The following is a 25496-nucleotide window of genomic DNA, read 5'->3' as shown; positions in this document are numbered from 1 at the left end:
GGTTATATGCAGCTAAAACTAACATCCATGTACTGTATACTAACCTCCTCATTACATTACCTCCTTATACTTACATATCTTGCACTTATGGCATGTTTTCTAAAGGTGTTCAACAAAAGAAGATGTGTACCCAACAAGCTAGACCCATACCAGAAATCATTATGCTGGAAGAAAGGACCAACATTTCACCAGTGTTAATAGTTAGGTTTCGAGGCAGAGCCCAACCTTGAGCTAGCAATATTTTTCTAGCTCTGAGGACATCACCAAGAAGTGCTTTTTAAACAAGTGTTAAAAAGAATTGGCTCAGTCACTAACATGAAATGAAAACATGGTCTAGAGACCAAATATATGTCAACTATAATTAAAACTGCTACATCTTATAGTGCTTCCACATCACGCCAATTGGCCACTCTCACAGAAACCCATCAGCACCTGCCCTTTAGCCAAGGATGTGTTAATCAAATAGAGAACTATGTCTATTATATCTTTTCTATTTGTTATGCAACATCCTAGACAACCATGTCCCCGAATACCAAACTTCCACATCTCCAATGGATTCTTCTGTGGCGAATTCAGAATATTTTTTTATTTTAAAATATTTACTAAACTGTACACACCAGAAATATGATTTGACAATAAACGCACGCACATTGACCATCTTTCATTGCAGCTATTAGTACATTCTTTTCCTGTGGAAGGCAGCCACAAGGGTGTGATTGCTAGGTTCAAACTCAAAGTGCTAATTTGGCCGCAGTTTGAAGGCAGAAGTTATTTTTCCCGGAGAGCATGAATTACCCATACCGAGTCATGCAGTAGACCCCACCCCACCGCGCCGCACCAGGTAGCCATTACCATCGCACTAGGATGCAGTCCCCACTCTCTACGCAGTAGAACTGTAAGGGTTTTAGGTCATTCTCTAGTTCAATCTCAACACCTTTCATTTTCATGCTTTCGTAAGCCAGCCTCAGATCTGACCCAGGGACCTTCAGTAGGCGGCACAGAAGCCCCTTCACCTTCTGAACGGTCATTGAATCTGGGAGTTTCTTCAGAAGTGGGTTTTGCTCAGGTTTATTTGGACATCGGATGCTTAGAGTCAACAGCTGGTTTTTCAGAGCAAATGGCTGCTGCTGCTTTAATTCCCCCTCTTCGGGTGCCCCATATTTCTGTATGAGACATGGATATCTGGGATGTTCAGCCAGAAACGCTTGACTTGGCGCATTAAGGTTAGGATCCTTGTTTCCCCCGGCCTTCAACCAGGCAGTCCCAAAGGTCTTGCGGTAGTCGAGTTCAGCTCCCTTTCTCTCTTCTGGAAGAATCTCTGTCTTGTTTAGGAACCTGAGGCCACCTATCTTTGCAATGATGAACTGTCTTGCTGTTTCTAAATTAGTTTCGGTTTCTAGCACAGGGTTATTCTGACAGCTCAGAGAATGTAAAGATTTTAGTTTATCCAGTTCATTTATGAACGACCAATGAGAAATATTATTGTTGTCAACTGAAAGATGCTTCAATGAAGACAACATTGCACTTTTGCTTCCAAACCCAACATCACAAAAGCAAACAGAAGAAACTCCGGTGTTGATTAGAATTAGCTTTTTAAGTGCAGGAAGGTGTGCCAGCTCAGACAACGGATTTCCATCTACTAATCTATTATTAGAAATGTCCAACAGTTTCAAAGATTGCAACACACCAATGGGTCTTTCTAAGACTGTAATATCGTTAGAGACGAGATGCAACTCCTCTAGTGCTGGCCACATTGGAGCGCAATGAAGCACCCTTGTCCATGTCAGTTTTGCGTGGCTGAGTGATAGCACCTTTAGGTTCATAAAGGTGCTAGATAACAATGCTGGGTCAGAAGGAACTCCCAATCTGTTCCCGCTGAGATCAAGCATTTCCAAGTTCCTCAGCTGACGGGCAATATCGGACACATGATCCCAATGCGAAAGGAGGTTTTGTGATAAATTTAGAGCTGTAATGTTGGGACATACTTTCAAAATATCCCCGTCTCGTCCAGCCTGACTGACATCACAGGCGCTCAGTGAGATGTTCTCCAATTTGAATAGTTGACTTTCCTCTTCTGCAGACTCAAAAACAACAAGTTCAACCTTCTTCTTGCCAATTACGAGTGCTTCTTCTTGAGTATTCTCATCACTTAATTTGCCTTTAAATACATAACGGCTCTTTAAAGCTGTGAGGAATTCCACTCCGAAATTGGCCTTTTTTGGGCGAATAAATGATGCCCCTTGAGGGTGGCCACACTTAAAATACTGCACCCCTTCGTGGCTGCCATCGTGCTTTCCTCTGTTAGGATTGTCCCATTCCACACCAAGCCAGAGCCCAGCTGTCGGGGGCACATTTCCAACATACTGCACAGTGGCATATTCTCCATCACAGGTGATTCTACTGCCAATGGCATTACAAGGCACACAGTCGGTCATGGCACGTTCAATGAAATTGTTTCCAAATAACCAATATAACTTGTTCTTGGCTACTGAAGTGCTCAATCTGATCCCTTTGATATCCTTTGGAATAGGTGTTTTCCAACACTCCAATTGTGCAGAATAGAGTCTATTCATCGCAGAGGTCCAGCTTCACCTCCATCCTTTTCATTAGGAAGATATTCACGTGGTCTGAAAGAGGAAAAAAAGAATTAAGGCTTACACGCTGCTTTTATTTGTTAACTGTATCACATTAACATTCTTCATGTTTATGTTACACGAACAATCCTAACAGCCCAGTATTTAGGCAGTCTCATTTCAAAACATTAAATTGGCCTTTTCTTATGACTGACATTTCTTGTCACACAAATAAACATGCGAGGTGTAATCCCAGACATGAAGGTGAAAGCCCTCCCAACAGGCTGCAAGGATTCCACCTTCTCTTCTGAGCCAAGAACTGAGAAATGATGCACTGTGATAGCGTTAACTCCAGGCCAGTAACATAAGCAAAATATGAGGCAGTAAATGATACCCCACGAAACCAATGAACATGATCACTAGAGAGAGTGGATGGTTAGCCATCTGTCACAGTTAAATAGACAAGCATTGGCATAGCCAATAGGTCTCTTCTTTGGGACCGTATAAGTGTTTAGCCATGCAACAGTTGATGTTGTTGCACCAGGGATATTGTGCTGCATAACTACATACTTATAAGGTCCCAAAGGTGAGACCTATTGGCTATGCCAATGCTTGTTTAATTGGATATTTAGTTGTGTCCTTGCGCCTTCCTTGTCATGCCCGAGGGGCTGTTTTATAGACTGGCAAAAGCAGCTGAAAAACATGCACCAGAATGAAAGCAACTCTTCTATTTCTGTAGTATCCATTTTTCAGATGCTTGTGTTTGTACAGAGAGTCGACGGCAGACAAAAGCATTAGTAAAGTGTTCATTCTACCCCACCAGCTCAGACATCATCATTGTATTGTTTTCTTAACCCACGCTCTTGTGTAGCGTGAGGACCTGGAAATACAGCTTTTGTTAACAAGTGCATATTGCTACTAGGATGGCTTTAGATTACCGACAAACTAGAACTGTCCTTGCTAAAGAGATGCCACATGCCTTCATTTAGAACATGAGATCTAGTGCTGTTTTGTAATAATGGTCTCTTTGCAAAACAATTATTGAAGTTGTGGTCTGTGCTGAAAAGATGGCATGTAGTCCAGGGCACTGTCCGTCTTTGATTTAGCTTCATGAATGTAGGTGAACACTAAGCAGTTGTACTATTACACATACTTTTGTACTACTAAACATACTTTGAAGATTTTCATCACTGGATAAAATGTCGGAAAATAGAACGGATGCTTAAAGAATTGCTACCTTGCATGACTCCAACTTGAAGACAGACCTTGATGACCACAGTTTTGTCTCTGTGTAGCAAACTGTGTCATATGTTACACCACAAGAAAGCAAGACATGCCCACTTAGATGAAGAGAAAGCACAAGCCGGGAGATGAGAACAGTGAAACAATGTGTAGGGATAGAAGAAAGGGGGGAAGATGATATAAAGAACAGACAGAGGCGAGGAGAAGTAGGAAGATGAAATGAAAAGGAGAGTAATGACAAGGCTGACCTAAATCGAAAACTGGAATTATTGGAGATTAATGAGGACAAACACAAGTAGGAGAGGGTGAGCAGAGTGGAAGAGATAGAGATTATTAAAGCTCACTCTACTCGCCTCGGTCTCATAATGATGTTGATGGAACAGAGCAAGAGATGCAAGGCAAGTAGAGGTGAAGGGCAAGAAGAAAGCAGTACAAATAGTGTAATAAACGAAATGGATTTATTATTTAAAGTTGACAACGAGAGAGGGAAACAAGCGCACGCGCCTCGCGCTGAAAGTTTATTTTTTTTTCAAAAGGCGGGCAGGCTGCAGCAGTAGGCGCGTGTGCGCGCTTGGTAGAGCAGGCTTCACTTTTTCAAGCACTGCACTCGTGCTTGTGGCGTGCCGCTGCGCGCTCCCCAAGGTGGATGCTGCCACAAGCATGAGTGCAGTGCTTGAAAAAGTAAAGAGTGACGGCTAAAGGCCCTCCTATGCAGCGCATGTGCGCTGAGTAGGCGAGACCTAATAAAAACAGGACATTGAAAATTCTTTGTGAATTCGGCAAAACTGCGCCCCCATTTATCTGCATTCACTCTAACACACAATAGTCGAACGCTGGTGTTGTAATAGTGGGTGGCACTACACTACAACTCACACACAATTAATACCAACCCTGTCCCTTGAGGAATTACCGTGGGCTACTCTGTTGGCAAATTGATTGGAAGTCCTATTAGGAAGTTCAGGCTCGTTGGCCTGCTGCATCTCATGGCCCAATTACCAGGGGTGTAGTTTAGTCAATGGGATTAGGGGGATTGGAATCTCCAATATCGGATAGAGACTGCTAGCCGCACATTACTTACTTTAGAATATTCCCAAGGCGTCTAGAAATTTTCAAGCTGTAACTGTGCGCCAGCAGTGTAGTGTAGTTCCTATAGTACCCCTAAGCAGGACCTGTGCTTTTGGATAACATACACTATGGGTCGGTGGTAGACTGATTCTGTGCACCCCCACCGCGTATGTTAGCCTTATTTTGCATTAGCTAGCTCACAGTGCCACAAGAATCTCCTTTTATCAGAGAGATTAGTTTTTGGCAACCTCAGAACATAACAAACCCGGATTCTTCAGACTCGTGGAAACAATATACTACTTTTCACCCAGTCACTCGTGCTTGCTCATTTGGTCTCAGAGAGATACACGGAAGAAACAGTCGAGCGTGTTTACAATAAGAATTTATTGCACCGTTGTTCTTCTAGTGTAAAACATATGTGCTTATACAACTGTTACACAGTAGCAGAGATATAGGATCAGCAGTACAGTGAATAAAAAGGAATAGTACAGTTCTACCATTTTGCAACAGTCATTAACATATACATAATTATAAAATGCATTTATAAAATAAAGCACATACTCCTACGATGCCTGTCTAGATGTACCTAAGTGTACCTAGCGAGTGAGTAGGTGTGAAAGAGCTAATAAGCCTAGGAGCCAAGAATCCTCCTAGGAGTCAGTCGAACCCCATTACCTGAATAATGAAAGTGTGGGACCTCGTCCTGGTCTCGAGTTGGACACCCCGCAAGGGATGTTTAGACCACTGTCAGCTGGAGCAACTGCATGCAGGAGCCTCAGCGACTCTGGTCAGTGGGTCGGCCTTGAAGTCTCGGTTCCCTCCAACCACAGAAAGCAAGAGGTGCTGTATTTATACAGAGTCCCTTTGCCCCTGTGCGTGTGTTAGCCATTGTTTAGTATGAGGATGACGCATGGGATTAAATCTTGTGCGTAGATAGAAGAGGTGAAGTATACCCCCTGGGTAGTGTCCTCATAAATTATTCATATGTGCTAAGGATGACGTCTTAGCATTATTGATTGGGAAAAACCCTCCCTCTGCATGCAACTAGGTTTATTTATTTATTTTGAAAGTTTTATAGAGCGCAAACAAGATCCTTGCGGATATCAGAGCGCTTTACATAACAACCAACTGTAAGTTAAACAAACAAGAATGTGCAGGTAACACTCGTATAAAACAACATTTCGTGCAAATAGCGTAGGAGGCTTAAACATGGTAGTGGATTATATAACAGGATCTAAAGCACTCGGGGCCTGAAAAGATAGTGCTCATGTAAATTTTGCCATGAGAAACGCTTTAACTTCTATTTTGAAAGATGCGGTAGAGGCATTCAGTCTGGTTTCAGGGGGAAGTGTGTTCCATATTTTGGGCGCCATCCCTGAGAAGGATCGTTTATAAGTTTTCTTGTTGAACCTTTGCGGTTTCAGTAATGAGTTTTCGGCACTCCTTGAGGATCTTAAACCACCAGAGATCGTCAGTTTCTGCGCGAGGTAGCTGGGAGTGCTATGATGTAAGGCTTTATGTGTCATGCACGCAACTTTTAGGTGGATTCTAGCTTCAAATGGTAGCCAGTTCAAGGCTTTTAAGTCAGGGGAAATGTGTGAACTTCTTTTCGAGCCAGTGATGAGTCTTGCTGCAGCGTTGATAGTAGCTCTTAGGGGCGCTGTTGCAGCTTTTGGGAGGCCACATAAGCTTGTACTGCCAGCTTGAAGTCATTGACTGGCAGGAAGGGTTTCAGCTTCCTCAGTGTGTTTATCTGGAAATTTGCTCCCTTTGTAGCGTTACTAATGTGTTTTTGCATCGTGAGGTTGCTGTCAAGAGTAATTCCCAAGGATTTTGCTGAGTCCACGATGGTTGGTTGAACGTTGAAGGCGGTAAGCTGTTTGATCAAGTCATTAAGGGGACTTTGACAGGTGGTGCTATGAGGAGGAATTCTGTTTTTAGCGCGTTCAGTTTGAGATGGTTTTCTGATAGCCAGGACTGGGTGTTCCTGAGTGTGGAGTTAAGCACCTTAATGTCTTCTAGGGAGTTGATCTTGAGATATAGTTGTGTGTCGTCCGCGTACATATAAAATTGTACGTTAGATGCCTGTAGAATTTCAGTGAGAGGTTCCATGAACAAGTTAAATAATGTCGGCGAAAGTGAGGACCCCTGCAGAACCCCTAGTGTTACAGGTAAGAAATTGGAGAGCGTGTTGTTAGCCTTGAATTTTTGTGTACGGTTATGGAGGAAGGATTTAAACCAGTTTAACACTGTGCCTGACAGACCCATTCTATGCTCCAGGAGATCTATTAGTTTCTGGTGTTTGACCGTATCAAAGGCTGAGGAAAGGTCTAGCAGGATGAGTAAGCACGATCCGTTATGGTCAAGGATTTGTAACGCATCATCAATAATGTGTGTCATGGCTGATTCTGTGCTGTGACCTGCTCTGAAACCTGATTGGTGTTTATTTAGGAGGTCAAAGTGATCTATGTGATTAGTCAGTTGTCGGTGTACACATTTTTCCAGAAGTTTGGCCAAGGTGGGAATATTGGATGTGGGACGATAGTTGTTAAGGTCCGTAGGATCAGCTGTGGGTTTCTTTAGGATAGGTGAAACTTGACCTACATTGAGGGAGTCCGGGATGCAGTCTTGTTGAAGTGAGCGGTTAATGATTTTGGTCCAAAGTGGAAGAAGCCAAGGCGAAAGGTCTTTGACTGCGTTGGCAGGGAGAGGATCAATGAAGTGATTGGCCGGTTTCAGGGCGTTGTAAATCTTGCCTAGGGCGTCTTCAGTGTACGCGTCAAAGGAAGACCAAGCTGCCTCGTTTTTAGGGCCAGGCTTAGGGGCTAGTTGGCATGGCGCGGTTGGAAATGAGGTAATGATTTCCGTATGAGGAGCAGTGTGTAGTAATCGGTCATTGAGGAGATCCTTCATGATGTTGTCGGTCTTCAGATTAAAGAAGGTAGAGAATTCTTCACAGTTGGGTTGTGGGCGAGCTAGGTCTTGTAGCCGTTGGGGTGCATCCTTGGATTGATTTTTGATTAATTTGAAAAGTTTTTTGGGACGATTTTTGCTTGGTCTAGTTGGTGGCTGAAGAAGTCTGCTTTAGTGCGCTTAATCTTTTTGTAGTAGGCATTTCTCTTTTTCCTTAGTAGTTTAAGGTGGTTAGCAGATGGGAGTGATCTCCAGTTGCGTTCCAAGGATCTGAGGGCCCGTCTGTCCTCATTAAGCAGAACGTTGTACCAGGGCTTGGAGTCTTTAGTGGGAGCTCTTTTAAGTTGCAGAGGGACTACCTCATTAATTATCGTGGTCATAGCATTGAGATAGTGGTTGGTGAGATCATGGACGTCAGAGGTGCCTACAGGGGGCTGGAGCAGGTTGTAGCTGGAGAAGGGTAGTGAGTTGGGGTTGAGTTTTTTCAAGTCTCTTTTCCAGATCTTTGGTTTTGTGGATTGCGCTGAGTTGAGTTGAGTAGTTTCCTTGATATAGAAGGCGATAATATGATGGTCCGACCAGTCACAGGGTTGGATCGACTCCAAATGGATGACGTCAATTTTGGAGATTATAAAATCAAGGGTTGAGCCTTTATTGTGTATCGGGCTTATTGCAGGATTGGATGAGGGCTAGATCTTCCAGGAAATTTTTGAAGCTGTTGACCAATCAGTCATTGTTGTCGTTCCAATGGAGATTGAATTTGCCAAGGAATATTTGGGCATTTTGCCACCCATTGTTAGTAGAGATCAAGTCCATGAGGTGTTCGATGAAGAGGAGGTTGTCTCCTGGAGGATGATAGATGATGTGGAGGGAGCATACTGGTTTGCCATTGCAGCTAATGTCCAGGCATAAGTATTCACGTGATGGGAAAGTAAGTAGGCGATATGGCTCTGTTTATGGTGACGCTGCTGCGATGTATACAGGCTATAACTCCCCCTATCTTGTCCGTTCTGTCTAATCTGATGATGTCGTAGTCGGGTGGCACTAGGATGTCGAGGAGAGGGGTGGAGGATTCTGTTAACCAAGTTTCAGTTAGAAATAACATGTCCCGCTCCTGAGAGATGATGAGGTCAGCTATGTCAGCTGCGTGTCTGGAGGCCGATCTACAGTTTAACAGAGTGCATTTCAGATGGGGTGAAATGAGGGAAGAGGAGGTGAAAGGTTTAGTCCATAAAAGGCGTCAATCCTTATAAGGCGTTCTGTCCTTATTAGGAGTTATGTCCTTATAAGGCTTGTTCATGTGAAATGTAGGGGAGTTGATGTATGGAATGGGTACGATGTTCCCTGGACCTATATTAGAGTACTTATATGAAGCATAACAGCAGGTAGCGTTTTTTGGCTCCATGTCTGTGTCATCCATGCGGGAAGTGAAGTGCGCAGAGCCTATGCAGACGCCACTCCAGAGCAGTGACATAAGTTGGTTTTTTTCCGTGTCATTATCACAGATCTGGAAGAACTACCTGTATCCACGTTTTGGACAACTTTTTCAACATTTGTTCCTGTCACAGGCAGATGTCTGTGACAGATCCCCACCCCCAATTTAGTTTGTCTCTGTTGCCTGAAATCTGACTATGACTCCAAGGCCTATGAGGGGGTGATCTCTGAACCGCCTGGTTGCAAGAAGCCAATGACTTTGCAATGCTCCAAGTCGCAGGGAAGTTCCTTGGCATGTTCGCAGAGCTATTAAACGCCCCCCTCATCACTCTCAAAGTCGTCGGGTAAGTCCTACAAGAGATCAAAGACACCAAACCACTCTTCGACATTGCTGCTCCGGTCGAAGTCATCAGATGATGCGCAGGAACGTTACCACTTTAGGCACCCCTCCTATGTGTCAGCCGCACAGCCTATCTCTGGGTCCATTCCATGCCTCACTGAGTTTCTCAGGGATGTGGCGACCCCCACACAACTTTGTAAGTTCTATGGGGCCAGGCGCTTCATTTTTGAGCGGGACAGTCCTTCTGGAGCGCCTTTGGGCTCATGGGTTAGATGGGTGCACCACAGGGTTTCCGCAGGCAGGTCTGCCCTCTGTGCCAGTCAGGCTCCCAGGCCACTTGGATCCAGTACAGGATCCAGACCCACTCATGTCGCAAGACCATTACCTTCTCCGGAGCCAGTTCCAGTTATGTTGTTCCCAGCACAGCTGACACTGACCTCATCATTATACCAGACTCAAATACAGAGCCGGATTGGCATCGCCCTACATCAACTCCAGCCAAAACTCGAACTTCTGAGTCAGAACCAGGGCCTTCTTTTTTTGACAGGCCTTGTAAGGAGTTTGATTGGGGAGGATCTGAAGAGCCTTATGGATACCAGAACCCCTTAGAAGAGCCAGAGGACAACTGGTATGTGGAACTGGCAGATGCCAGGGATCTGGACACCACCCCAGACACTAGTTTAGTCTCTACTCCTAGTGTAGCTATGGAGGAAGAGGCTTCCTTTGCCCTTCTGGTGGGAGGGCGGCTGAGGTCCTGGACATTTCACTGCTTATAGTGGCAGTCAAGACGAATGTCTAGACAGAGGGGCTTCACCCGAGAGTCGCCCCCACAGAACCTCTCCTCCCTTTCAAAGAAGCACCCAAAGATGTTCTGCTCTGGGCATGGGCCAAACACTGCGGCTTCTGTTCACAGGATGAATGCCCGCCGCCATTGCTCTACTCATGGGGATCAAGCTTTCTCCACCGAGCATGCCACCCCAGAGAGCCTGGTTGTCCAAGCCTCTACCTCCTAAGTCAATCCTGGCACGTTCCATCCACACCACCAATAGAGAATCCCCAAATCTGGATATTTTGGCAGGAGGATGTTCTCTTCCACCAGCCTTTCACTGAGGTCTATGAACCTTGTGTGCCTCTTTGGCTGATACACCCACACAGTTTGGGATCCTGTTTTGCAAGTTCTGTGGAAGGTCTCTGCAAAGGGCCTGAGCCATACTGACCCAGGCTACAGCGGACGGCAAGGACACAGCAAAGTTCACTATTCACTGAGGTCTGGATACAAATGACTCGCTAGGCAGAGCAATTGAGTTGTCAGTGCCACTCAAGCTAGCTTTTTAGTGATGTTCAGGTACCCCTTTTTGTAAATGCCCTTCAAGGAAACCCCCTCTTCAGCGATAAGGCAGATTATAAGCTGCAGGACTTTAAGGATAGCATGGCCACTGCCTGGTCACTGGGTCTCTCCTTGGCCCCACACCAACCCCATTCTGCCTTTCGCCCCTTCGTGGCTATGGTAGGGAGTACCAGCCGTGTCCACTCCCACCACCTACAAAGGCCAACAGGCTCCCCAGTCTTTCATCATGACTGTGGTTCTCACAAGCCCCATTAGACCCAGTCAGAGGATTACCCAGTCCGACAAATCCCTCCGCCCACGGCAGCCAGCGCCCAAAAAAAAAACCCTTTTGTTTCCCTTCGTACCATCGCAGTAAACCAGTTGGCAGCAGGATCGGACGTAAACTGCCCCGCTGGAAGTCCATAACTTCAGACAAGTGGGTACTTCAAATTGTTTGGCGGGGGTTACTGAATGAAATGAAATTGGTTTTTATAAAGCGCATGGCTACTCAGAAGCATCCCAGCGCTGGGTGGGTGATCCAGAGGGAGGATCCAGAATTATGGGAAGAGCCAGGTTTTCAAATGTTTCCGAAAGATGGAGTGGGAATTTTCCCCATGGAGGGAGAGTGAGAGTGCGTTCCAAAGCTTGGCGGCATTGTGTGAAAAAAGCCTGCCCCCGCTTCTCGCTCTCTTGATTCTAGGCACTTCGACCAGATTAAGCGAGTTGGAACGAAGATTCCTGAAGGCTTTATATGGGCGAACCATATCTTTGAGGATGGGGGTCCGTTACCTCCCAGAGATTTGTGGACTACGCATAAGGCCTTAAAGTGGATTCTCTCCTGCACTGGGAGCCAGAGCAGGGTGCGAAGAGCCGGTTTCGCCGAGGAACGATTGCTGGTGCCAGTAAGCAATTGTGCCGCCGCGTTCTGAGCAGTCTGGAGCCTACCAACCACTGAGGTGGGGGTTCCCAGATAAAGGGCATTGCCGTACTCTATCCTAGATAGAATCAGAGCCTGTGTCAGTAGTTTTTTGGCTGGAGGGGGGAGTAGGGGCAGGACTTTGCGAAGGATTTTAAGCAGGCCAAAGTATGACGCTACCGTCCTTCTGGCTTGAGTTTTGAAGGAGAGGTCTTGGTCGAGCCATACGCTTAGGCTTTTTATTTCAGGCTTTGAGACCGGGGGTGGGCCCCATACAAACTGGCCAGAGGTCATTGAGGCTAGAGCTTAGATGGTTGCCGAGCAGCATCAGCTCGATTTTGTCGCCATTGAGCTTATGATGGGAAAGGCTCATCCATTTAGCCACTTCCTCCAGACAAGAAAGAAGGTCAGTGGATGACTGACCGGCTTGATTTAGTGCTACGACTAGCTGCGTGTCGTCGGCATACGACACAAGATGGATTAGAAAAGGGGCAACAACGTCAGCTAGTGGGGCCATATACACATTAAAAAGAGTCGGGCTCAAGGAAGAACCCTGAGGGACTCCACACTGCAAGGGTAGGGGATCTGAAGTGATGTCATCTTCGAACACCTGAAAGCACCTACCTTTCAAGAAGGATTGAAGCCAGGCGAGAGCTTGGCCCGACACTCCTTTGTCCCGGAGGCGGTGGGCCAGAATTTGATGGTTCACCGTGTCAAAGGCCGCGCTCAGGTCAAGGAGAATGATCGCGGCTGAGCCTCCTGAGTCAAAGATCCTTCATGATTCCTCTACCACTCCTAACAAAGCGGTTTTGGTACCTTGGCGTGGACGGAAACCAGTCTGAGATGGATGGAGTAGGTCGTAAGACTCAAGAAAGGTAGAGAGTATGTGGTTCATATGCTTTTCCGCCATCTTGCTTACTCCAGGAAGGAGTGAGATGGGTCGGTAATTGCCTAGGTCGTTAGGGTCCAAATGAGGTTTCTTTATGAGGGCTTTAACCATGGCTCTCTTCCACTCGGGGGGGGGGGGGGGGGACCAGGCCCGAGGCGAAGGAGGCATTAACTATCCTCAGGATAGGGGGAACAACTATTGAGGCAGCCATTTTCAGCACATTAAGGGGTAAGTGGTCGAGGGGCGATCCACTTTTCACCGAGGCAAAGATAGGCAGGAATTAATCCAGGGTCAAAGGGGTGATAGTCTCCAAGTGGGGGGCTGTCTCGATTTGACTGGGGGCTATACTGTTAGTGATAAAAGCATTATCTTTCACGGGGAGGAGCTTGAGAATATTTTGCACTTTAGAGAAGAAAATTAGTGCAAGGTCATTACACCGGCGACCAGAGGGGTCAGGAATCGTCAGTGAGTCAGGGAGTTGAGTCGTTTTTTTGCAATCTGGAAAGTTTCCCTGGGGGAGTTTACAGCCAGAGTGATCTTTTTCTGGAAGTACAGAGCTTGGGCTTTCTTAATCTCTCCTTTGTAAGTTCGTAACATTTCTCTATATTCAAGCTTCTTGGTGTGGGAGAAGTCTTTCCTCCTTAGCATCTCCGACTTTTTGCAATGCTGTTTCAGAAGGCGTAGTTCAGGGGGTAAACCATGCCGATTTATTAGATCCAGCTTTTTTCCGTATACATTTTTTCGGGAGTACTAGATTGAGCGTACCCTCGATCCAGGAGTTAAAGCTATTATACGCTGTCGCAGGGTTGGGGTCCGGGGCAGGTGGGGACTGTCCAAGTGCATGGGACCAGTCTTCTAGTGGGAGTCTGGCCTAGGGGCGGCTGATAGTTTGAGTCAGCTGAGTGTTTGATCCTATAATTACTCCATCTCTTCCTTTCTTAGAAACCCCGGTGCTCATGCTACCATCCCCATACAGGCTAACGGAGGACCAACACTCCCTGCAGGAAGTGCAGACTCTTTTGGCAAAATGAAACAGCAATAGGGTGCCAGCATCCGAAGTAGTGTTCCCGCTAATCTCTGGTGCCCAAGGACGATGGAGACCTCCACCCTCTTTAAGACCTGAGCCCTCTCAAATTCTTCAGGAAGAAGAAATTCAAGATGCCTACGTTGGCTCAGTTCTGTCTGCCCTATACCCTGGAGTCAGGATAATCGTGCTAGACTTGCAGGATGCTTACTTTCACATCCCCATCCTGACTGCCCACGGGCATTACCTGAGGTTCAGAGTGGGCAACAAGTATTTCCAGCACGCTGTGCTTCCTTTTGGGCTCGCTTGCAACCCTCAGGTGTTTACCAAGGTGATGATGATGGTTGCAGCCCTTCGGAAGAGGTCAGGGGTTCCAGTCTTGCCCAACCTCAACAACTGGCTGTTAAAAGCAGGCTCGCATCAGGTACCTACCTCTAGACAACAGTGGGCCTGCTGCATTCACTGGGGTTCAGTATCAATGTACCGAAGTCACACCAAACTCCCTCTTATACGCTCTATAGTATCCAAGCCACTCTGGACATAGTGCCGTTTTTGGGCTTATCCTCCGGAACGGAGACTCCAGGATGTTCAGGCTCGGATTCTGATGTTTCAGCCTTTTTCTTGGATTTCACTGAGACTGATTTTGAGGCTGCTGGTTCTCATGGTTTCCTGCATCATGCTGGTAACACATACCCACTGGCAAATGCAAGCTCTGCAGTGGGACCTGGAGTTCCAGTTGGTATATATCATAGGAATCCGTCTGACCTGGCCCAGATATCGGAGGAACCTGCAGTGGTTGCCAAAAAACAGTGACTGGGTCAGTGGCAGACACTTCTTGCTTCCCCACCCAGAACTGACTGTTATGTAGTGACATATGTGCCACTTCTCGGTGGGAAATACTTTTCTTCTCTCAGGCCCCACTTCAGAGTTCGACAGTACTGGGAAGATCTTACCACATGGTAAATTTCCATGCAAATTTACCTTTACATTCTGGTAAAACCACTCCAGTACCGTGCAATTATGAGTAAAACTCCACGGAATGGATAATCACTATATAGGCTGATGTTGCCAGCCTTAAAACCACACAGAATCCAATTTTGAATGTGTTTTGCCTCTTATAATCTCCACCTTCTGTGTTTTTTGCAAGGCCATTTAAGTTCTCTATGTAAGCTTAACTGTGCACATGTTAGGCATCATTTTCCTTTGCACACATTACTATCTAAACAAGTTTTGCTTCTGTGCCACATTGTACTTTCACACGTAACCTGCATATGTTTTCACGTTATTATCTCTTCCCGAGATTTAGTCTGAACATCATAGATAAGGTCAAACAACAATGTTCCTTTTTATTTTTTCTGGCCAGGCACTAGCACCTAGACATAACAGAATACAGCTGTTTATGTGCAGACATGTCCTACCATATCAATGAGCACATGAGCAAAAACAGACCCTTGGAACGAGAGCTCTGAGACAACAACACTGCGTCTGCTGAGATGTAGAACATCCATCTGTGACTGCTAAAGTACGTGGTCTGCTAGTAATCCCAGAGATCTTTGATATATAGTCATTTAGCCTCATTAGCAAGGGCGGAGGGTTTAGGTTACTCTGTCCTATAAAATGACAGGCCTTTTCATGATATATGGATTATTAAGCATGCTAACAGTATTTTTAGTATGTATTTGTTTTCCAATCGTGGCACGTATACCGCATTTTAGAGCACAATAGTTTAAATAAATATTCTAAACTACCTGGTTATCTTATTGTGGACGAGAATGAGTGAGAGAGGCAAAGGGTGTGTCATGTTACATTGAGAGGGCCGAGAGTGTTCTGGGGTGCCAATTCACTTGTTTCTCTGGGAAGGTTCGGAGGGCAAGTGAGGCACTATAGCTAGTCAGACTCGGGCCCATAGATACTGTGGTGGGATGGTGACTCAGTCCCTTCATACTGATGTTCTATCGTTCCAAGTATAGTTCTATTCGAAGAGCAGAATTCCTGCAACACCCGGCTGAGAGAAAGCGGTAAATGTATGCAGGGGCTTGTGCACAGGGTGTGGGTAACAGTAGGGGGGACGTGAGGGATTAGGGGAGGCTTTTACATAACAGGCAAAAGCATTAAATGAAAAAAAAGCATTAAAAATGCAATTGGTCGCGGCTTTCATTAAGTTAGAGCCATTTGTTTTGCTATACAATACCATTAGCAAAGCAAATGGCTTTAACTTAATCAAAGGTGAGGCCTATTGCATTTTCAATGCTTGTTTTGTTAGGCACAGGGAGATTAAATGACTTGCCAAGAATCCCAGGATGTTGAGCGTCATTCGCGAGACTCGAACCCGGTTCCCCAGCTTTGAGGTCGACCGCTATAGCCGTAAGGCTACATCCTCTCTCCTGATACTGATAGAAAGGATGAAATGGAGAAATACATCTGTGCCTGCTTGGTGGCGTGGTTAATCTCATCAGGCTGCTAACTCTCCTCTCAGAACGCGCTCTTTTCCTTTTATGTTTTTTGCAGTGCCCCTTTCTGTGGCCCAACATTAATCAATCAAATGAAAAACCGACTTGGGGTCTCAGCCCAACTCGATTAAATATTTACGTGGATTAAAAACGTGAGTTTGATTTCACATTTCAATATTTTTGATATGTCACCAGGCACAGCTTAGTTTCAACTTGGAAATTCGACTGAGAGATAGTACATGTACAGCCATAAGTATAAGTAAGATGTCATGTCGACTGTAGCCTTGAGGAAGCATCATGTTTAGTGTGAAGCGTGTGGGCAAGGGGTTTTGAGCTAGTAGGGTGCTTCACAGAGTACAAAAACAGTGCATATAAAGGTTCAATTATCTCCGGCACGTTTTAGTTCTGGCTTGACAGCGCAGCTGTGTAAGAAAAAGTTTGTGATCAATTATTTAGACTGGACCTTGGCTTCACACCGAAAAGTACAGCCCCTCGTGCATGCTATTGGCTCTTTGGTATATCAGTTTGCCTCCAATGGAGTGCTTGTATTGCAATGCTGAAGGAGTTATTTTACTTCTCAATAGAACACACAAACATCACACATTCAATGATTTGCCTCAGAGATGCATTTGATGTTTTTCACTGCAATAGACTTTATGTTCTACTCTGGACGCAAATTCCAAACAAGACCTATTGGCTCTGCCAATACTTTTAGGTTTGGAGGCAAGAACTTCCATACAAAAAGACGAATGCATTACACCACTGGAAAGTAATCAAAATAGCGCGGAAAAGGGTATATATGCGCCATTCCATGCAAACACCATTCATATTTAAACATTCACTGACTCAATGCAAAAAAACCTTAGAATCGTATTCAACCTAAGGTTAAGGGTTTAACATTTGATATGTGTGCTTCCTGCCCCACTTCCAAAGCTAAGTTTCTGAAGCAAGAGCCGTGTCAACATGACTATCTGAAAGCAGACACCGTTCAGTGTAAAATGAGACTGATCGCCAGTGGAAACACCTGCCTACCAGCAGAAACAGGGTCCTGCGCCGCTGTATCATGAGCCGTTATGGCAGAAGAGCGTCACCCCACTGCATTAAATCATGTAAAATCAAATGATGAAAAAGCAATTAATAAAATTACAATATGGAGCTGGAGCCAAGTCTTGAGGGCGGGGCCATCCTCTGACAGCAACAGGAGGAGTGGTGGACAAAGGGCACAGTAAGTGTGCATAACTGTTTGGCCGGCTGCCTAAGGACAGCCAACAAATCATGCCCACTCGACTATCTCCATGCGGTTGCATAGAGAGCAGAAGGCTCCCAGTCCTTGTTGGAGCGTAAAACTAGCCTGCTCCGCCTAATCCCGGTGCTTCTCTCATGCTGGGTAATACCAGCTTGAGAGCAGCATCTGGATTTGTGCAGAGGAGTTTGGGAGCCTGCGCATCAGGAAGAGCACCGAGGATGCAAGGAAGCAGGTAAGTTGTCTTTTTTTATTATTATTATTGCCCCACCACTTTTTCCTGCTAGCGTTCGCCACTGTTCACAAGGTTGAATAATATTGAAGGCCATGGTCAGACTGGCCTGTAAGCACGTGCATAGCTCAGTCAGTAAGATTGGGGGGTGAGGGGGTGAACTTCATATTTCCCAATGATCATGGTGGCATATCTTATTAAAATATATTATATGAGAAGCGGGGCATGAGGGGTGCTCAAGAGCTATTGGAGAAGGATAGGAGTGTGGATTCTTAGGGGTATTTAAACACAATATTTTGCAAAATGAGCAATATTTTTTAAGACCTTCCAAAACCGAGACGAGCGAGCGAATGCATGTGTGTGTTTTGTCTGTATGTGTATGTACAAACCCCAGGTGAAATCTGACAGTCACCTCACCATACTAGTCAGCACCGATACCCAACTAATTACTAGATGATACATTTAATAGGGGGGGTGTAACAGCTCAAACACCCCCTGGGACGGTTTTATGGTCTGCTGGGCTGGTTTTTACAGTTAATTTCCCTGATATTAAAACGAACATTGCTTGTAGGACACTCAGGTTGAACACTGCCCCAATTTGCAAACGTTGGCCATTTTTTAGCTTTCGAATTCATTACTGGAGGCCACTTTTATTTTGGTACCCGGGTCTATTTTCTATCCCAGTCTGACCCTTTGCAGGCTCGGTATATTGTACAAGAGCAATCAACAGAAAACACTAAACAGGTATTAGGCATCCTCGACAGTGCATTATTGGAATGGTGCAATTGCAAATTGTTGAAGGAGTTACACCGCCATTTACAACGAAGAGACCAACGGCAGAGTCCTCAAGAAACTCTGAGGTAACTTGAAATACTTTTACAATGTACATGGGGTTCGAGTTATTTTGGTATTTTTACTACAGGGTCACACCATCACGTTTCCCTTCGTCCTATTTTATTTATCCTGGACATTTAAAATCCTCTCATTAGAGGCTGTAGTCAGAGATATGTAGAATACATGTGGAAATTTGTACTGAAAAAAATAACATGCCAATATACAGACTGAAGTTTGTGGCAAAACGTATTTAGGCGCTTTAATGTACGTCGCTTTCAGAAGCACCTGTAGTTTACCATGGGTGGTCCTAAAATGCAGCCAGTTTCCTGTTTTCGTGGAACGAATTATAGTGATGCCAAAAACAAACGTACTGCAATACGGGACAGTGACAATAAAGGGGAAACCAGCTGCAATGAATGAGCGCTACTTGCACCCTAAGTTGTGCTAACTGGCGGTGGTAATGCTGCTTAATGTCACAGCTCAATAGAGCTGTCATTGTATCATCACAGGGCAAGTAACGAGAACACAACTGGGCTGTAATAGGAAAATTGCAGCCAGTTGTTTATCATATTAGAAAAGGCTTCCATGTATTAAAAAAGAACAAAGAACTGCAGGCGGATTTGCAATATCCTGTTACTGCGTGGGGTATTTTGTTCCATAACTCACATCCTTCTATTAAATCCTATTGCACGTGTTCCTCTAGTTGGATATAAATATAATTGTGAACTCTGTACTTCAACACGCAGCCTATTCGCTGCGAATGTAATGCCAGCACACTTATATGGTAGGTCTTATTTCGAGTGACTCTCCATGTGAGCAATTATGACTGAGTAGGGGAGTTAAAAGGGGCGGGGCATTTTATTGGATATCTGCAGGTTGAATTATATTACTAATGTTTCAGATATATGTTTTGTATTAGATATCGCTGTTTGCAGCATTTTGTTAATGTAATATTTATATAGCGTTTGAAACCCATTGAGAGGAACTTCAAGGCGAACAAATGCAAGCCAGGTGCGCCCTGGTCGACCCATGGCTCAGACCTTAGCCAGTCTGGCACCCTGCACATGGGATTTATTAGACAGAAAGCTGATTGCACATGAACGAACCAACCTGCCTGGCGCTGCTCATCTGTTTTCACTCCTCTATGCATGCCCAATGCATCACTTTAGATTCTAGACACCCTTGTTCTTTCTCGTTTTCATGAGGAGACAACCTCCTGCCTTTCAGAATTTCCTTCCTGATATCTTCTACGTCAGTATTAGTGGGGAGGGACATTTCAGCGTTAAAAGAGTCGCTGCTGTGGGAGGAGACTGCAGGGCATAAAAGATAGGGACCTGCATTCTTTGAGGCAGAGAAGGAACAGTAGCCTACAAAAACCACCCCTCTCCTCCGAAAATCGATTACCCAAGAGTTACTGAGCACGCACGCATAAACAATTCCCGTAGTTTCAAATATTATGTCCCATAAAACGAGACCTTTAATTATTATTTTAAAGTGTTATCTTTGTTGGCAAAAAGAAATCCCATCGTGGGATAACAAATATTTTGCTAAAAACTAAAAGCGTTAGCACCCTCCCAGATCCAATCTCAAACTCCACACTTTACCTAGCCACCCGCAGGTAATCTTCAGAATACCCGAGTGTGTGATTCTGCCTCGCTTCCGGGTCTGAGCAGCTTTAAACACGGCCTGCAGGGAAAGCAAATGGGAGAGCTCGTTTCTCGTGACTGACAGGTAAAACATAACATTCGCTCCGGAAGAAATAATACCGGATGTTATCGCCCCAGTTCCGTTGCCACCGCCAGTGAACGGAGTGCTGTTGAACACTGAATTTCTCGCTACCAGAGCTGTTCACAAGAACTGGCTAAATGGGTGTTGACGTCCTTTTCTGTGACTGCACTTTTTGTAAATTGCGCTGGTCCTAAATTTAGAGGCAAAGTGTGCGTATACTATTTAAATGTTCTAAGTATCGAAATTGAGCCCCATATGTAATATAGTGCTTTTAGAAAACGATTTAGCACCCCTTCGGGATCGCGTGTTCCCTGCTCTACTGAAACCTTCTTAGGTCTGCCTGTTGGACAGCTCGGACGAATGCACTGAAGGAGCGGACGAATGCACTGAAGGAGCAGGCGAACCTGTTCTGGGCCAGGCCTGGGCTTCAACAGACAGAAGCAGCGCCGTTCTGAGCTTAGTTGCTGCCATCATTACCCGAAAGTATACTATTAAAATACTCAGCGAGTTGGGTTTGGGCCTCATGACAGAGCCTTGTCAAAATAGATAAATGTAAATTTTACTTTTTCAATATGAATACGTTTCCAGGCTTCATTACGACACTGCACAGCTTAGTAGCACAAGCTTCCCTTATCCGCAAAAGGCCACATATTTGCCTGGTGATTCTAAGTTCAGTGAGACCTAGAGGCTGAATAGTCAACAAGTTATCAGGTGTGGCTTGTTGGCAAGAGTCCGTGCACGATGTGAGAAATGACAAATTGTCCATGTTGTAGTGTTGCGCTCTAGTGTTTCCGTGGTCACATGACGGAACACACTAGGAGCGGGGGGGGGGGGGGGGGGGGTAATTCCGGTTTTGTAGCCCGGACAGCCGAGAGCGGGAGCTTCTTCCCGGCGCTCTCTAAATAGATAAAGTTATATTTGAAAAACACCTCGTGTCTGCCTCATTTGTACCCCAACGCCTATCTACACACGTAAACTTTGCAACAAATATGTTAAAATATTATAAAATCTATTCAAAATTCAAGAAAGTCTATTTTTTTTAACATGTCGAAGAGTACCACAGATTATACCTTTGCAAATTCCTGCCCTCTGCTAAAATAACAATGCCATAAGTGAAGTGACAGGCAAGTCATTAGTTCCCAATATGTGGTCTAGATTGTTAATTTAAACTGGACATCATCACATTCTAATACATCATGCAACTTTTGTACAGCTAACTTCTTGAACTCCCATAAATGAAGGTGCGCTCACATGAGAATAAAGAACAAGCATTGGCAAAGCCAATAGGTCTAGCCTTTGGGATCTTATAAGTGTGTAGCTAGAGCTATTGGGTTTGCCACGGTCTTTAAGCTACGTTGTGAAGCATTATGGCTGCTGTGCAGAATGTTGAAAGTTCTAATAAAAAAGTGTAATACACATTTTTGTTACCTTACGTATAACCAAGAAGATATTATGTACAACTGAACGACCGAATTAAAAAAAGAATTAACATAAAAAGTGTGTTATGTTCAAAGGCACCACATGAACACGTTTTCATTAACCAAGTAAGTTTATTCTGGCAGAGGTAAACACCACACCACAGCTTCGCCAGGCACAGCTGGTCCATCAAATGACAAAAGGTCTCTCATGACATCATAATAGAACACCAGGACGTAAGAAAGGACTGCAGCCCAAGCCTAGCTGGAACTGCCTAAGTACACCACACCAAAATGTCTTGTCGTTTTTTTGTCCTTGCAATGCTGGAAATTTCTTCCTTCTTGCCATGTACAGAACACATCTATTTTTATTCTATTTAAATAAAATACATTACAATCGTTTTCACTACATGCATTGAATAAATGAGTTTGCGGCTGGACCAGCGTTTGTGAAGTTCAAAGTTCCTAATTTAAATTTATGTTTAAAAATAAGCTAGCGGATGAAAATCCGCAAATCCTACAGATGAAACATAGGTCACTGTTTTTTTGGGTTCTACGTATTGTATTGTATTGTATTGTAATTGCATTTGTATAGCGCTTACTACCCCTGACGAGGCGTCAAAACGCTTTTTGGCGAGTAGCACACTACTCCAGGACCCATAGAGGATTAGTGTTGAATTAGTATAGTGAAATATGCAAGTAAATTTTAAGTGGTGGATATGTTAGTCAGATATTTGGATTTGGAAGGATAGCAGAAGGATACAAGAGGAAAAAAGGTTTGTATTTATATAGCGCCTCTTACCCCTGATGGGGTGTTGAAGCGCTTTTTTTGGCGAGTAGCACGCTACTCCGAAAGCCCATAAAGGATTAGTGGTGAATTAGTATGGTGAAATATGAAAGTAATTTGAGTGGTGGATATAAATCAGTTATTTGGAGAGAGAAGGATAGTGGAGGGATAGAAGGGGAAGAAAGGATTGCATTCATATAGCGCCTGTTACCCCTGATGGGGTATTGAAGCGCTTTTCTGGCGAGTAGCAGGCTACTCCGGAACCCATAAAGAATTTGTGTTGAAAATTAGTATTGTGAAATATGAAGTAATTTGAGTGGTGGATTTGTAAGTTATTTGGATTGAGAAGGGTTGGGGAGGGGTAAAAAAGGGAGAAAGGTTTGCATTTATATAGCGCTAGTAACCCTGATGTGGTGTTGAAACGCTTTGTTGGCGAGTAGCACGCTACTCTGGAACCCATAAAGGTTTAGTGGTGAATTAGTATAGTGGAATATGGAATTAGAGAAGTGAACATGTTAGTCTGTTATTTTGATTGAAAAGGATAGTGGAGGGATAGAAGAGTGAAGGATTTCTTTTTTTAGGCCATAGCAGTGGGAGGAGGCTTTTGGATGAGTAAAAAGGGTTTTAGGAGGGGAGGAGTCAGAGGGAAGAGTTTAGAAAGGTTTGTTGTGGGGGATCGGTATAGTAAAAGAAGTGTCAGATGCTGCAAGGAGGGGTGGAGTAGGAGAGAGTCAAGAAAGGGTTATTTTGGGAAACAGTAGTGGTATGGGGTTTGGGATCAGTGAGAGAGTGGGTGTAGAGTATGTAATGATAGATGTATAGGGTGACAGATAGAGTAGTAGAAATAATTTTGAGATGTCAGAAAGTTTGGCTAGAAGATATATTGAGAGAAGTACAGGCTGAGAAATAGGGTAGTGCATTGGAAATGCTAAATTAGAAGAAAGTGATAAATATATAGATCCACAAGTACATTGAGAGTATATAGATGCATAAAGTAGGTAAGTATATGCAGATTAAAGATATTGATAGAGGTACAGGATGAGAAATAGGGTAGTGCATTGGATATACTTTTTCAGGAGAAAAGTAACAGACACACAGATCCAAGTACATGGAGGTTCATAGATGAACAACGGAAGCAAGTACATGTAGACCCAAGATGATTTTTTTGTGTTGTTTTTTTTGTTTAGTTTTTATAACATAATTATTCTACATGTTTATCCAAAGCAATACGCAAAGATAGGTACATATCTATAGTGAAATTAATGCTTATATGCAGAGGGACACATACATAGGGTGGGTATTAATGAATGAGAAAATGTGCAGCATTTCTGGCCCAGGTCCCGACCAGTCTCAAACAGGCACTCACCCTTGTCCTCTCCACATTTAACAGGCTCAAACAGTCACTCACCCTTGTCCTCTCCACCCTTAACAGACTCAAACAGGCACTCACCCTTGTCCTCGAAGCCCGGGCTGAGACGCCCTAAGCCTTGGCAGATTATAGCCCTAGTAGTCAGGTGACCCCTTCAGCCAATGGGAACCCTAGCCCTAACACTATCCAATCACAACACTAGCCCTAAAATCTAGAACCAATAGGAGACCAGGAACTTACAGCCAATCTTAGCCCTAGTCCAAGCACCCAATCAGTTTCAAAAACCCTGATCTCTTCGTCCAATAGAGGCCCTAGCCCTACCATTAGTCCCAACCCTAGTCCAAGCAACCAATGGCACAGGAAGCCCTAGTCCCTACTTCCAATAGAAAGCCTAACCATACTCTTAGTCCCACACCTAGTCCAGCAACCAATAACACCAGAAGCCCTAATCGCTACTTCCAATTAAAGGCCTAACCCTAGCCCTAGTCCCACCCTAGTGCCAGCAACCAATAACACCAGAAGCCCTAGTCCCTACCTCCAATAGAAATCCAAACCCTAGCCCTACTCCCAACCCTACATTGATTTAATCACAGACCCACAAACCAACCAGAAGCCTCAAATACCCAACCAATGAGGACACTAACCCTAATCCAATAGAAACATCAGATACAACCACCAATCAGTGTACACATGTACCAAACAATATCAGACTATATAAGGTCCCAGCTACCTCAGACAAGGTTTTCTGGCCAGGTAGTTGGAAGCTGCTCATCTATTCAGAAATTTCATAGGAGACAGACAGGCTCAATCCACACTTTGGAATTCTGCAGGTAAGGCACTGACAAACTTGTCCTCCAACAACAATATTTGTATAACGCTTTACTCCCTGTCCTCGCCAAAAAACGAAGTGCACAGTCCCTATTAAACACAGTTTAAACAGTTTACAGCAGATTACTGCTGTCTCAGGGGAGAAGGAGGGGCTGGTTTCACTGACTTGTTAACACAAAATGGTCGCTGGGGGTGCACTGCTTAACGTACAGGTCTCAGCACAGAGCAAAGGAGACATTTGGAGGGAAATACTGATAGTCACGGGGAATGAGAGGGAAAAACTACAGAGTTTGGACTGCAAATCCCACTCAGGTTAAATGGAAGCAGTCACGGGCAGGAAAAACCACAAGTTTAAACACAAAAACATGGGATAAATTATGCAATCACTGGCAGGTTAAAACTACAATTCAATTTTAAACTGTAACAACCACAGACAAAGACAGGTAAAGAATTTTAAAAGGAAAAAAATAAGGTGATGCAATCACAGGTAGGGAAAATCGTTTTTGTAAACTTTTTTAGGAAAGAGCACTAGTCTGCCTCCTTACCAGTTCCTGGACTCTGCTCACTGCAATCTGGGCACAGGTAGGCTGCAACTCACAAGATGGAGGAGAATGATTTGGGGTGCACCCAGCAAAGCCTTTTGGTGCTGGGAGCTTGTCCTTAAGAACTCCACAGCATAATATTGGCTACACTGAAAAATGAGAAGTTTGGCATCAAACTTCTCAGCACATTAAACCCACACTGATGCCAGTGTGGGATTTAATGAAACATGCCCAAAGAGGGCATCTTAGAGATGCTCCCTGAAAAGCGACCAGCCTCTGGGGGGTTCCCTGACTGGTACACACCAGCCTACCACCATGAGATATGTTTCTGGACCCCAAGGATGG

The 25496-nt window shown here is 44.6% G+C and overlaps 1 protein-coding gene across 2 annotated transcripts; it reads right to left on the bottom strand.

Annotated features, from left to right (window-relative positions):
• Positions 1 to 571: 571 nt before the first annotated feature.
• LOC146854840 (tubulin-specific chaperone E-like) lies at positions 572 to 20203 on the bottom strand. Of its 2 annotated transcripts, none has more exons than XM_085652212.1 (2): positions 20087 to 20203; positions 572 to 2627 (listed from the first exon to the last, which is right to left on the bottom strand). In XM_085652212.1, exon 2 carries the CDS (start codon positions 2571 to 2573, stop codon positions 849 to 851), a length of 1725 nt encoding a protein of 574 aa, XP_085508338.1. In that variant the 5' UTR covers positions 2574 to 2627; positions 20087 to 20203; the 3' UTR covers positions 572 to 848. The 2 variants fall into 2 exon arrangements, with proteins under 2 accessions (XP_085508338.1, XP_085508339.1); XM_085652213.1 differs by lacking the exon at positions 20087 to 20203 and adding an exon at positions 19593 to 19731.
• Positions 20204 to 25496: the final 5293 nt, after the last annotated feature.

This window comes from Triturus cristatus, chromosome 4_1 (genome assembly GCF_964204655.1).
Source record: "Triturus cristatus chromosome 4_1, aTriCri1.1, whole genome shotgun sequence".
NCBI classification, from domain to species: Eukaryota; Metazoa; Chordata; class Amphibia; order Caudata; family Salamandridae; genus Triturus; species Triturus cristatus.
This window is presented reverse-complemented; position numbering and strand designations above follow the sequence as displayed.